A 14,759-nucleotide genomic window follows, 5' to 3' on the forward strand; every position below is an offset into this window, starting at 1 on the left:
CAGAGTGGGCGCTTCAGTAGTCGCCTGCCTACACGCACGTTACGAGGCACAATAGCTAGCTTGCAGCCGGGGCTGCTGGCTGTAAACTGGCGCTTTGACTTTCCTCCCAATCTTAGTAGCATACAAAGACTTATAGTTAAATCCAACCCAACAGCCAACTTATAGCTATCCTATTATATGGTTTTGGCTTTATGAAGACTACAAGTGACATGGACATGGTTGTAGCGCCGACTGCTGCCTCTCTTATTAACCATGCTCTAACCACACATGTTTCCCTACAGGCAAAGAGATGCCATATCTAACCAGATTGTGGGCTTCAAAATTCGAAGTCCTAGGTTCATAATTGAAAGAACATGAATTAAAAACACTTGTAGTTTTAGAAATCTCTCTGACGATGCCTCCTTCTTCGCCTCCTTTTTTTGCTGGATATGAGACGCTACTTGCTTGCAATCTGATGCTATGGACAAATGATGCAAACCAAGGTCCAGCGCCAATGCTTGAGCTTCCCTCCAAGTGACCGCTTCCAGTACAACAATTCCGAGTAGTCCTTGGATGACCAGTATGGACGAGCCCAAATAGTTGCCGTCCCGGTCCCTACAGATAGTTGTTGTGGTACCCAATCTATGGTCCTTAGATACACCTGCATCCACATTAATTTTCACAATTCCTTCTGGTGGTGGTTGCCACAATCTCACCGATGCACTTCTTGGCGCTATTATTACATGTGGCTCTCTTGGATGTTGTGGTTGATCCAGTTCAGATATAAAGCATGTAACAGAGAGGTGAGTGGATAGAGAGCTTTGGTTGATTCCTTCGTGTATCAGTTTCCGGCGAGCATACCAAATCGACCACATTGTCACAGTCATCCGGGTGAGTTCCACATGGTTCAAAACCTCAAACATGGAAAACATCCAACTTCCCGCTGAAGGTCCAGTCATGGCAATCATATGCTCAAAAAGCTCGTGATCGACAAGAGCCCTTACACATTCAGCCATGTTACTTTCTATTAAGATGTGCCTCCAGGAGTCCTGCATACCGCAGACGGAGCATAAATCACTTGTTGACATATTCCCATGTTTTCTGACACCCTCAGTAGGAATAGAATGATGTGCCAATCTCCAAAGAAGACCTTTATCTTGGCCAGCACTATTACTCCCCATAAACTTTGCTAAGATTTTTCATCTGCCGTCATGTTTGAGGGCCCCGATCGCTGATCCCAAATCTTCTCTTCTCTTTTTTGTGGCCACAATCATCCTATATGTTGAATGTACAGAGAATATGGGGCTAGACTAAGAATCCCATTTGAGCGGCCACAATCTTCTCTTCTCGAAGCCCCATGACCAAAAATTCTCCAAGTTTCGGGTACATATTGGGATTATCTGAATTGCAGCAGCATCATATGGCAAAACACTTGCTCAAGCAGCGGTACATTCCAACGGGCATTTGCTGATTCAATAAGTTCTTACACAAGTTGAACTCACCATCATGTGGTGTCTCAAACCGAGTTTTTGAAAAAACACTCAGGCCTCCTTTGGTTTGAAGGAATTTCATAAGAATTCTAGAGGATAGGATTCTTATAGTATTTTTTCCTTTAGGGCCCTTTGATTCATAGGAATGGATTCCTATTCCTACATAGGATTGGTTCCTATCCTCAATATTTCATAGGAAAATAAAAATGAGCCTAGACTCAATGGAAAAATTTCTTTGGTGTCAACCAAATAACATCTTATTTCCTATTTCTACTCATAGGATTTGAGATACACGTCATCTCATTTCCTATAAGATTTTTATTTCTATGATAATCTTATCCTATGAACCAAAAGAGGCCTCAAATGGCTGGGCCAGGCTCTGCACCGTTTCCGCCAACAGAGCGTCCGGCCTTGCGGCTAGACTAAGAACGCCATTCAATTCAAATGGAGGCCCAGTCGTTTCAGAACCTCTTCCTCCACCATTCCCGCGGCAGGCCGCGGGCCAGGATGCGACCATGAATGAGGCAACCCAAAAACCCTAGCCCCCCGCCGTCACCTCACAAGCCAAACCGCAACACCCCCAGACGCCTGGCGCGCCCGTGCGTGCAGCCGCCGCGCGCCCTCCGCTCAACCCGATGCCGCAGCCGGCGCAGCCCGAGCCCGAGCCGCCGCAGCCCGGCGGCGAGACGCCGCCCATCCACCGCCTCCTCGAGCTGATCAAGTCCGAGCCCGACCCCGCCTCCGCGCTCGCCCACCTGGAGCTCCTCGTCTCCACCTGGCCGGCGTACACCCCGCCCCAGCCGCTCCTCTTCCACCTGCTGCGCCGCCTCGCCACCTCCGCCCCGGCCCGCCTCCCGCGCCTCCTCGGCCTCCTCCCGAGCCTCCGCCACCGCCCGCGCTTCTCCGAGCCCGCCGCGCTCGTCGTCCTCTCCGCCTTCTCCCGCGCGCTCATGCCCGACGCCGCGCTCGCCGCCTTCCGCCGCCTCCCTGCCTTCCTCGGCTGCAACCCGGGCGTCCGCTCCCATAACGCCCTCCTCGACGCTCTCGTGCGGGCCCGTCGCTTCTCTGACGCCGACGCCTTCTTCGCGTCCCTCTCTCATGGCGCCTTCGGGCGCCGCATTGCCCCCAACCTCCAGACTTACAACATCATCCTCCGCTCCCTCTGCGGACGTGGGGACCTCGACCGAGCTCTGATGCTCTTCGACTCCCTTCGCCGCCGCGGAGTTGCTCCGGACCGCGTCACCTACTCCACTCTCATGTCTGGGCTTGTCAAACACAGCCGCTTGGACATGGCACTTTACCTGCTTGACGAAATGCCGACCTATGAAGTGCAGCCTGACGCGGTTTGTTACAATGCAGTGCTCCGAGGGTGTTTCGGGAATGGTGAATTTGAGAAAGCTATGCGGGTGTGGGAGCAGCTGGTGAGAGATCCTGGTGCAAGTCCCAACCAATCCACTTACAATGCGATGCTTGATGGCTTGTGTAAACTTGGGAGGTTTAAGGAGGCGGGTGAGGTATGGGAGAGGATGATTGCAAATAATCACCAAGTCGGCATGATTACCTATGGGATTCTGATTCATGGTTTGTGCCGGTCACGGGATGTGGATGGTGCAGCAAGGGTATATTCAGAGATGATCAAGACCGGGCTTGTTCCTGATGTTGCCATATATAATTCACTCATCAAGGGGTTCTGCCAAGCTGGGAGAGTAGGAGAGGCTTGGAAATTCTGGGACTCTACCAGTGTTTCTGGCATCTGTAATGTGATAACTTATAATATAATGCTGAAGGGGCTCTTTGATGGTGGCATGGTCGATGAAGCTAGAGAATTGTGGGAGCTATTGGAGAAAGACACTTCGTCCTCTCCTGACATGGTGAGTTTTGGCACTGTGATCCATGGGTTATGTGAGAAAGGCTTTGCTAACAAGGCACTTCAAATCTTAGTGGAAGCACAGACCAGTGGTAAAAAATTAGATGCATTCTCATATTCATCCATGATAAGTGGACTGTGCAAGGATGGGAGACTAGACGATGCAGTTAAGTTATATGAAAAGATATCTATGGATGGCTGCAAACTGAATCCTCATATTTACAATGCACTAATAAAAGGGTTCTGCCAAGCATCTAAGTTTAGTGATGCTGTAAGAATATACGGTGAGATGGCAAACAATGGTTGTTCTCCTACTGTCATCACTTACAACACTCTAATAGATGGACTATGTAAGGCTGGAAAGTATCAAGATGCTTCAAGCTTTACAAAGGAAATGTTGGAGAAAGGTTGTAAACTAGATGTCAATACTTATGCTTCATTGATTCGTGGCCTTTGTAGAGACAAAAAGGTTGATGCTGCCATTGCTCTGTGGAATCAAATTCTTGATAAGGGTCTTCAGGCAGATGTCATGATGCACAACATCTTAATCCATGGTCTTTGTTCTGCTGGGAAAGTAGATGAAGCTTCGCGTCTTCTCTCTGAGATGAAAGAGAAGAACAACTGCCGCCCAAATTTAGTGACCTATAACACACTCATGGATGGATTTTATGAAATGGGTTGTTTTGACAAAGCAGCGTCTCTGTGGACAGCTATTTTAGAAAATGGTTTGGTACCCGATATAATTTCATATAATACAAGAATTAAGGGTCTATGCTCTTGTCACAGAACACCCGAGGGTGTCCAATTGTTGGATGAGGTGCTTGCACAAGGAATTGTACCAACAGCCATCACATGGAATATACTGGTCAGAGCTGTCATCAAATATGGACCTATTCAAATATGATCGTTTAGAATTTCTCTTGGTAATATCTTCTTTGCCTTAATTCCGCATGATAGATTTCTGTTTCCATGGCTTATATTTTTCACCTGATTTTGTTTGATCTTACTATAATAGCACTTATGTAGTTTCTGTCATGCCAACCGTAGTGTTTGCTTGAGGGCATCATAATCAAGAATTGCAGATTAACCCTGATGTTTAGAATTTCAGTGATACCAACTTCTTTCATACTTTCAACTGCGTCCAAGGTTCCCAGCAGTATGCTTTCTAAGATAAAATGGCACCTTCTCAACTAAATAATGGATGGAAGCACTGAAATTTGCTAATTCTTGTTTCATAGGCTTAGGATGGTTATTTTGATTCGTGCAGACTAGTCTGTCCTTGCCTGTCTCTTCTTTCTTCTATGATGCAGTAACCAGGTCAAGTACAATAGTAACGGCTTACAATATTGATTTTCCATTTCAGTTTCGTATCTTGTGCTTGTTTTATTTTGTTTATGATAAGAGTTGAGAAGTGACCATAGTACATACACGCCACAAATACGGACACCAAACTCCTACAGCTTGAGAAACGTGCTGTATGATGGTATATATATATCTTGAATTACAAAAGCTATGTCAATCCGTAATAATTATATATATATATATATTTTTTACTTTGTTAGTGATAATGTCGAATCAAATCTACTGGACTTTTCCTGTTTTACTTCAAGTGTACATCTATTTCATTTTTCTTTTTTTATCTTCTCAGCTTCAGTGGTGATATATCCTGTTCAAAGATGACCTTAACAAATCAGGCTAATGGAAATTCGACTCAGAGCACCTGAACAAACCAGGCAAGCTTTCTACATTACCCTCGAGGCATCTCGATGACATCTAAGACAGAGTATTACCTTCTGCTAAGGTAAACGTCGAACCAATTTTATTTTATATTGCATTTTTAAAAGAAAAAATGTCCGCTTTTCAGGTACTAAAACTGTTTGCTTTGCACCCCTCAGACCCCATCCATGTCTGCCATCAAATGGGAACGTACATGGTCACCAGATAGAATGACTTGGAAGAAATAAAATTATACAATATGACCCACATGTGCCCAAAGACTACTTTCTCTCTCTTTTCTACCCTCCCTCCAACCACAATCCATCTCTGGCCATCTCTCTCCACTCTGCTTTGTTCCTTGACGCACCAAGCATGGTAATTCTGAGATCCGCTTCTTCCCCAAGTCTGGCCTACTGCCGCACCTTGATTTTGTCTACTCTGATGAGTTTTCGATCTCAGCATGGCCTTCGCTAGCATTGCATGACCTCTTAGATCCTTTCACTTCTGTTATTTCGATCAGTTCTGTTCCCTTACCGCCACGACTGGTTGAGCTCTGCTGCCAGATTTGAGAAACATAATTTTTTAAAGTGCATCTGGACTGTAACCCTGTTGTTACCATGTTTTGGCTTTTTAAAGTTGTAATTGCTGAAACGTATCTCTGATGCAATAGTGAAGACAGCTTGAGTTTATCAGATCTCAGGTTCGAGAAACCTGTGATTTATAGGCCAAGCTACAGTGTAAATATTATCTTCTTTTACAAAATATATGACCATTCATACCACTCTCAGCTTCTGATGGTGGCATTCCTGTCGGCAGATGACCTGAGCAACAAGGACCATGAAAAATTAGACACGGAGTAACGTTCCCCTGCTCTACCTATTTCGTTGGAAAACAACATTCATTTGAGTTTTTGACCGTACAATCTATTTTGCAATCTCTTTGATAGTCACTTTGTTTTGAAACCGAGAAACGTGTATTTTTTAGCACATCAGGACTATAACCCAGTTACCTTATTTTGGCTTTTGAAAGTTGTATTGGTTAACCATATTTTGATTTCTTGGAAACATGATTGTTTTAGCACATCAGATTGTATCTTTGTTTTTTGAGAAACATGGTTATTTTTTAGTGCATCAGATTGTAACCTGTTGGGCTGTCACCTTGTTTTGGCATCTGAAAGTAGTATTGCTGGACTAACTTTTTGGAATATTAAAGGCGGCTGGTGTTGATCAGATCTCAGATTTAAGAAACCTGTTTTTTATAGGCCAATCTACACCTTCAATAAGGGGAGCCTTGGCGCAGTGGTAAAAGCTGCTGCTTGTGATCATGAGGTCACGGGTTCAAGTCCTGGAAACAGCCTCTTGCAGCAATGTAGGGAAAGGCTGCGTACTAAAGACCCAAAGTGGTCGGACCCTGTGCAAGCGGGAGCTACATGCACCAGGTTGCCCTTGTTTAAGCTACACCTTCAACAATATGGTCTATTGTAAAGATTATATCCATTAAAATTAATGTGAGTAGTGGTCATTGCTAGTGAAAAGTACTGATTAAACTCTATTGCTACCTTTTCATGTTTTACCAAGCGCTATCTCTTTCATTTTTCTCTTTTCAGCTTTTGGTGGTGATGTACCCTGTCCATAAATGACCTGAGCAACCAGGCAAGTGAAAGTTAGAGCAATACCCTCCATTTCGCCTTGGCGTTGCAAAGACGGCACTCACAATTGTATCATGGAGTGTTACCATCAGCCAAGGTAAGGTAGTTCAGACTTTCAGCAACTATATTCAAGCTACAGTCTACTTGCCAGTACTTCACTAGCTCTCCAAAGTTGTTGGATGTTGTGAATTTCATGTTAGCATTCACCCAGTTATTGTTTTCTACCTCTTTCTGGTTTCTGCGCATTCTCTTATTGTTCGGCAATAAATGTGCTTCTATCTGTAGTCATCTTGAGAACCAGATCTCCATCTTGCACCCATCACTGTGCAACTAATGTGGAGGCATTGAACATGAGAGTGTTTCTTTCTGTCCTTTGTGGCAGGGTTACGTCATTCCCGGCCATGCCCTTTTTTAATCTATATACTCGAATAGCAGAACCGCCTAAAGTGTAACACCGGCTGATTACTTCAAGGTCAATGTATAGTCTTCCAGTTGTCAAGACACTCAGCAGAGAATGACATCCCTTAACTTTATCCCATCTTCTCCTTCACCAAGATTTTTTTTCTTGAGATAAAAATATTATTTTTCTTCAAATCTCGTCTATTTTCTTGATTATTCATTGAACCTGAACTTTTTATTTGGCAATAGTTTGATACCCTCAAAATTTGTGAACATGGATTTCTTAGAGCATCTGAATTGTAATCCTTTTACCCTGTTTTGGCTTTTAAAAGTTGTAATTGCCGAAACATATCTCTGATGCAAGAGCGAGGACAGCTTGAGTTTATCAGATCTCAGGTTTGAGAAACTTGTGGTTTATATGCCAAGCTACATCACAAATGGTATCTTTCATACAAAAAACTGCATGCATTCATATCGAATGTATGCACTTTTCTATTGCTACCGAAAATATTAATATAACTCCAACAAACAAACAACAACAACAACAAAGCCTTTAGTCCCAAACAAGCTGGGGTAGGCTAGAGGTGAAACCCATAAGATCTCGCAACCAACTCATGGTTTTGGCACATGGATAGCAAGCTTCCACGCACCCCTGTCCATGGCTAGTTCCAGTCCTTCAGATCCCTCTTTACGGACTCTTCCCATGTCAAGTTCGGTCTACCCCGACCTCTCTTGACATTATTGGCACACTACTTAAACTTTATACTCTTGAACTTTTAAGTCTTGAGTATACAGATCTTCATTTTTTTTCCAACCTCTGGTACGTATATATGCTGCTCATGGATGACCTGAGCAACCAGGCAACCTTCCATCTACTTTATCCAGTTGTTGCAAAGATAGCATCCAGAAATGTATTGTCCCTGCACTCTCTTTTGCTATCTTTTCTATACTCACTTTGAATCAAAATTTTACTAACTTGACGTGTTAGGTGCATCAGAATTGTAACTATGTTACATTGTTTTGGCTTTTGAAAGTTGTAATTGCTGAAACATCTTTGATGCAATAGTGAAGACAGCTTGAGTTTATCAGATCTCAGGTTCGAGAAACCTATGGTTTATAGGCCAAGCTACACTGCAAATGTTATCTTCGATTATAAAATATAATTCATCCCGCTCGCCAGCTTCTGGTGGTGGTATTTCTGTCCACAAATTACCTGACCAACCAGGCCCATGAAAAATTAGACCTGGAGTAACATTTCTGCACTCTACCTAAGACGTTGGAAAACTGCATTTACATTTCTGATTCGTAAGACCAAGTATTGGCACCAAACCAAGTTAGATGTTGTTTTGCGTTTTTATCCCTGGAGTCTATTTTGCAATCTCTTTCATACACACTTTGAATCGAAACTGAGAAACATGATTTTGTGAGCACGTCAGGACTATAATCCGGTTACCTTCTTTTGGCTTTTGAAAGTTGTATTGCTTAACCATATCTTTGATTTTTTGAGAAACATGGTTGTATTAGCGTGTCAGGCCGTATCTTTTTTTTTAGTATCATGGTTGTATTCTAGTTCATCAGATTGTAACCTCTTACTTTGTTTTGGCATTTGAAAGTAGTATCGCTGGAACATTTTTATGCAAGATTAAAGACAGACTGTGTTTAGCAGATCTCAGGTTTAAGAAACCTGTGATTTATAGGCCAAGCTACATCTTCAACAACATGTTTCGTTATAAAGTACCATCATATTAATGTTAGTAGCTGTCATTGCTAGTGAAAAGTATTGATTGAACTCTCTTGTTACCTTTTCATGTTTTATCAACTGCAGAGCTCTTTCATTGCTCTCTTTTCAGCCTCTGGTGGTGATGTACCCTGTTCATAAATGACCTGAGGAACCAGGCGAGTGAAAATTGGAGCGACATCCCTCCACTTCACCTCAGATGTTGCAAAGACTGCACTCACAATTGTAATGGGTTTTGACATCAGCCCTAGGTAAATGGTGATTCGGATTTTCAACAACTATGTACATGCTACAGTGTGCACGCCAGTAGTTCACTAGCTCTTCAAAATTGTCAGTTGTTGCGAATTTCATGTTAGCATCATCTAGTTGTTGGTTTCTATCCCTTTTCCCCTGTTCTGTTTTTTTGTTCAGCAGTAAATGTGCTTCTATTTGTATTCATCTTGAGAACTAGATCTCCATCTTGTAGTCATCACTGTTGAACTAATGTGTAGTTGTGGCAGTTTACCTTTTTCCGACCATGGCCTTTCTCAATCTGTTCATGAATACCATAACTGCCTGGATTTTTCAAGGTCAACACATAGTCTTCCAGTTAACATGATACTCAGCAGAGAATGGCCTCCCATAACTTTATCCCCATCTCCTTCACCAAGAATTATCTCCTTCTGATATTGTATATTTTCTTGATTATCCATTTTTGAAGTTTGATACTCTCTTTCAATCAAAATTTGTGAAACATGAATTCTGTGCATTTGGAATTCTGTGTTTATACACTAAGCTATACCAGAAATGGTATCTTTGATCTGTAAAACTACATAGTACATTCGTGTCAATTTTATGCACTTGTATATTGGTACTAAATATATTAACTGAACTCCAGTGCTACTTAAACTTTCTACCCTTGAACCCTCAAGTACACAGATCTTCATTCTTCTTCTTTTTTTCTGAGCTTCTGGTGCTGATATGTCCTTCTCGTGGATGGCTTGAGCAACCAGGCGATCAACAAATTAACCCAGAGCAGCAACCTTCTGTCACTCTACCCAGTTGTTGCAAAGGCAGCATCTGGTCCTGGAAATGTAAGACTGAGCATTGGTACCAGTCCAAGGTAAATGCTCATTTGAGCGTTGATCCTGCACTCTCTTTTGTTATCTCTTCTAATACTCTTAACCTCTTTTAATTGAAATTTGAGTAACTTGACGTGTTGTGTGCATCAAAATTGTAACTTCGTTACATGGTTTTGGCTTTGAAAGTTATATTGCTGAAACATATCTTTGATGCAAGATTGAACACAGCTTGAGTTTATCAGACCTCAGGTGTAAGAAACCTGTGGTTTATAGGCCAAGCTACACCTTAAATGATAACTAAGATTACACAATCTATATCTTGAATTTATACAGTCTACGTCTATATCGATGAAGCTCTTGCTGCTTTTTGATGTTTCACTCAGGGTGCACAGCTCTTTCATTCTTCTCTTTTTTCATCCTTGTCAGCTACCGGTGGGGATATATCTTGCTCATAGATTACCTGAGCAACCAGGCCAATGAAAATTAGACCCAGAGCAGCAACCTTCCTCCATTCCACCTCTGGCGTTGCAAAGACGGCATTTGCGATTGTAAGACCGAGTATCGCCATCAGTGCAAGGTAAATATTCATCCGAGCTTTTGACCCCGCACTCTCCTCTGCAATCTCTCTGACCTTCTGTGCTTCAATCTTGGCCTTCACCTTGATTTCCTCATTGTTTTGAGGTTTTTTGACCTTGCCAAGGCTTTTGAAGAACATGCCTTCGTTTTTCTCCTCTTCGATCCAGTCTTCGAAATCTTCTAACACCCTCTCATTCATTTCTATCTCCTGCCTTTGCATTTCAGCTGTCTCCTCGTAGGACTGCATCTTGCTGTCGAGTCGCTCCATTATCTACCACATCAAATGCAATTCTCTGTCAGACACTGAATGAAGTATTATACTGTTTAACCATCCATCGCAAGGGATGCTCACCTGGTCCCCAATTTGATCGAGCTCTTTCATGGCGTTCTGCCCAATCATGTCGAACTCGGTGTCGGCGTCCTTGGTGAACTTGGTCAGGTAAGCAGACCGCTCATCCAGGAAGTTTGTAATGCGGACCTTCTGCGTCTGAAGCATGGCGATTTTCGCAAGCACCTCCTGCTGGCGCTGGTCACCGCCGTGCGGCAGGGGACCGTCGGATCCGGCATCTTCGGAACTGCAAGCACAGATGGAAAATCTCCTCTTGCTTAGATGCAGTGCATGTCGGCGCGGGGAGGATCTGCGCGGCGAGGGAAGGGATGTCCGAACGGTGTGAAGAGCAAGCATCTCCTCTTGATTCTCTGGGTCTTTGGTATGCTGCTGCTTTGGTTCTGCAGAGTAACCGTGGCGGAGTTTGTTTCTGCACCTCTCGTTGCCTGGAGCCTGGGAACGATATCCACGGAGCCACGCTGCTGTGCTACATTACAAGACCAAGTTGCCCCTTGCGTGCTGCGTGTTCACTCAGGTCCATTTCAACCCATGCCACTTTCCCGGGGAATGGGGCCCTGCCTCGTTTCGGTTCCTATCCATTGAGCCAAGTAGTGCTCTGTGTGTAGCCACCGTGAAATCAATCAATCAATCAATGGATCCCCACTAGCTGCCGTGCAATCATGAACTGGGCTGAAATAGAGGTGCTAGCTGGGCCGCGCCTACTTGTGTTTTTTTGTTGTACAACGAAGAGCTGGGCTAGCCTACAATGAATGGCCACCTACTACAACTTATCATTCGCCCTACGAAGCTATGGCCATGTCCACAGACACGAATTATTAGTTGATGAATCAATCTACCCCTCAAAAAAAGAAAAGATGAGTCCATGTGGTCGTTTGGAGTTTTTTTTTCCGGATAGAATGGGCCACATACATGATCCAGCCGACTTAACTGATGCAACAATCTGCAGCACCAAAAACGACAGCATCCATCCTTAGACATCTAGCTATATCTATACGATGCTCTCTCAGAGATTTGCACGGGACAACACAAACGACCACATGTGTGATTTGTTTTCGTCCTCTTTACTATTCTGCAATTATGGATTGGAAATGCTTCGAGCAGCTAACCATCAGCAGTGCGTTCTCGCATTCACCTGTGAAATGGAAACGGGAGCTGCTGCTGGTTGATGGTGCCTTTTAATCTGCCCATTAAGCTGGGAACCTCGTCCGTACTGGGTCACAAGTATGCTTGCATCAATGAGGCAATCGAGCGAGTACTGAAGAAGATGCCGTCCTTGAGACTTTTAGTGCCATAACTTCTCTCTCCGAATAATCCACATCACGCAGTTACTTTCCTCGAGCGAATTCCCAGAGTGAAGTTACGCGTCTGAGTGCTCATGAGCTGTACCCTTCCGCCTGCCCCCACCACATGCGCCGCGTAGTCGAAAGCGCAGAAATGGCCTGCACGATGATGAGACCCGGCCTCGCGCCCATGCCCGTCTGTACCGATCTGCCTACAGGAGTAATGACGCAGAGCAAACGAACATGCAGATGCCGGGGGCTTGTTTCGCAACTAGGCCCGTGTTTATTTAATCTCACCATCCTCAGCAGACGCTTTCGGTACACCTCCTCCAAATCCCCGGCTGCGTCGTTAAAAGATCGCAGTTTGGGCCGCTCGACGCGTCGCTGTCCGCTCTCTCGCTCCGGCTCCGGGCCCCGGACCGCGTCGTCCTCGTCGACGGAGCTTCCCGGCACTGCGCCTTCCGCAACTTGATGATGCAGGTCATGGGCGGCCGGGTTAGTTAATCGATTCGGCGCTGCGAAGTCTCGTCATCCCTCCTCCTGTGATGGTGCAACGTACGCGCGCCGATCTTATCCTTTTGCCGTTCCACGGTAATGCAGTAGTGCTACGTGCGCGCCGCCCTCGGGGCGCGAGAACAAGTCACCTTAGGCATCTCCAATACCGACCCGCAAACCTCTCGCATGCGTTTAGACCTTGGCGAACAGCGGAAGCCATTCAACACGGTAATGTATCGATCCAAAATGTGATTTCTGTCATAAACCGGAGGCAAACAGGGGAAGGGAAGGGGCTTTGTGGGAGTCTGGATCGATCTCAAGCCTGCTTTATGACTGCCTTGACCCACCAACCCTCCCTCCCCTCTCCCGTGTGTTTTCGGTCAGCGTCACTCCAAAGCGTCAGCGTCCGCATTCATGCTCGGCCAGAGCGGACGCGGTTGCTCACTAGCGCCGACATAGAAGCGGTGCGTTGGCCGAGAGAGCGCCGCCTGCACCGCTTCCCGCTGCAGACAACTACTCCGCGTTCAAATGACACGACGGCAGCCCGTCCGCCCGTCTGCCTCCCACATTGATGGCACGCGGCTACTGAGACGTCTCCTCCGGTGCCACCCATCCGTTCCTCTGTCGCCCACCATTACTATAAAAATCAGTGCCCTAGCCATAGCCACTGTCATCCACCTCTGATCCCTTTCCGCACCAATCTCACCACGAATCTCTCCCATGCCAAAGCTCTTTGAGACGGGCTGACGTCGAACCAGAAGAAGGAGATGACCGCCATTATTACCGGCTGGCTGACCGGCAGGCAGCCGGAGGACGACGACGTCCCAATGGAGGACGCTGTTGACGATGAACCGGTGCCACCATCCTCCATGCCATCACCCTTCTCCTCTGCGCATCCCTCGCCGTTGCATTGCACCATGACCATCAGCGAGGTCTGTGCCCATGGACATGGTGCAAGAGGAGTGGGAGGAGCAGTTTCAAGAGGCGCAGGCCGATGCTGCCTACAACCACCACCCTCCTGGAGCATCTGCAGGCGGAGGAGCAGCTCGCCGCCGGCAGAGCGGTCGCACCGGACGCGGACATGACGGAGCAGGAGGCGTTGCTCGAGTCCCGTTGGCAGTACTGGCAGCAGGGTGGCGGAGGTGGTGGCTGCCGGCAAGGAGTGCGATGATGAGGCGGGCGAGGCGGTGTTCGGCAAGACCGACGACGAGGGAAAGGGACATCGCTGAGTCCGCACCCCGCCACGACGACCACGAAGCCGACACGTCGCGGGCATCGCCGATAGCGAGAAGAGTAGTGCATGGTAGGTCGTCGCTGCTCTAGACCCAGGATGGCCACCACTCCTCCCCTCCCTTCAACGCCAAACTTGGTGGGCTCAACATCGTCGACTGATCAGTCACTTGGTGGCGATGTGGAGGTGGACAATTTCACTTCCCAGGCCTCCGGAGGAGGAGGAGGTTACGGAGACGGAGCCGGAGAGCACCGAGGCGAAATTGGAGATGATGAAGTTTCAGTTCTCTTGATTGATTGTCGGACACGGTGGACGGGCGTCGGCGACCATTTAGACCTGGTTTCCGCTCAGTTGATATAAATGTAATGAAATTTGTCATGTTTAAATGATATCTGTCATATTTATATGAAATCTGGTTGTGTTTATACGAAGTCCGGTCGTAAATTTCGTCCGACTAGGTTGAGTTGTTGTCAAAATGCATGCAACTAGCGTTGAATACAGGAAAAAAATTACGGGTTGCCGTTGGAGATGCCCTCAAGTCCTTACTACCAAATTGTGTTTCGTACAAGTGGTTAGCTGCAGCGGTGTAGCTTCTAGAAGCAATGTGTCCCGGATGAAACGCTAGAGCCCAGAGGTCACGGTCCTGTGTACTGTTACTCGACGATGATGGCTCCAGAATGTCAACATTCAGGGAGGCCTACACGTACGTACGGGCGAGCCGAGTACGGACGCACAACCCCGCGTAGACTTTCCGCCGCAGGAATTGGTACTGGTGGTAGTGGTTTAACACGCGATCCAGTAATCTATTCCCTCGCTCCAGGCGGCATACACTGCATCAAGGCAATGCGTATCTCCTGGAACACGCGTGCTGTTTACGCACCGTCGGCACGCTTCATTATTTTTTCTTGCCACTAGGCTAGTTTTCCGAAG

At 46.1% G+C, this 14,759-nt stretch overlaps 2 protein-coding genes across 7 annotated transcripts; one reads left to right on the forward strand and one right to left on the reverse strand.

Annotated features, from left to right (window-relative positions):
• Nucleotides 1-1,993: 1,993 nt before the first annotated feature.
• LOC125530348 (Pentatricopeptide repeat (PPR) superfamily protein) lies at nt 1,994-10,096 on the forward strand. Of its 6 annotated transcripts, none has more exons than XM_087513497.1 (6): nt 1,994-4,259; nt 4,985-5,137; nt 6,314-6,559; nt 6,659-6,797; nt 8,925-9,088; nt 9,830-10,096. In XM_087513497.1, exon 1 carries the CDS (start codon nt 2,105-2,107, stop codon nt 4,238-4,240), a length of 2,136 nt encoding a protein of 711 aa, XP_087369623.1. In that variant the 5' UTR covers nt 1,994-2,104; the 3' UTR covers nt 4,241-4,259; nt 4,985-5,137; nt 6,314-6,559; nt 6,659-6,797; nt 8,925-9,088; nt 9,830-10,096. The 6 variants fall into 6 exon arrangements, with proteins under 6 accessions (XP_087369623.1, XP_087369622.1, XP_087369625.1 ...); XM_087513496.1 differs by having other exon boundaries at nt 6,314-6,490; XM_087513499.1 differs by having other exon boundaries at nt 6,314-6,490; nt 8,950-9,088.
• On the reverse strand, nt 10,070-11,266 carry LOC125530349 (8-amino-7-oxononanoate synthase). The gene is made up of 2 exons (XM_048694754.2): nt 10,827-11,266; nt 10,070-10,745 (listed from the first exon to the last, which is right to left on the reverse strand). Exons 1-2 carry the CDS (start codon nt 11,157-11,159, stop codon nt 10,296-10,298), a joined length of 783 nt encoding a protein of 260 aa, XP_048550711.1. The 5' UTR covers nt 11,160-11,266; the 3' UTR covers nt 10,070-10,295.
• Between the last annotated feature and the right edge of the window lie 3,493 nt (nt 11,267-14,759).

The sequence above is a fragment of the Triticum urartu genome, chromosome 3A, assembly GCF_056163025.1.
Source record: "Triticum urartu cultivar PI428250 chromosome 3A, HENAU_Tu73, whole genome shotgun sequence".
NCBI classification, from domain to species: domain Eukaryota; kingdom Viridiplantae; phylum Streptophyta; class Magnoliopsida; order Poales; family Poaceae; genus Triticum; species Triticum urartu.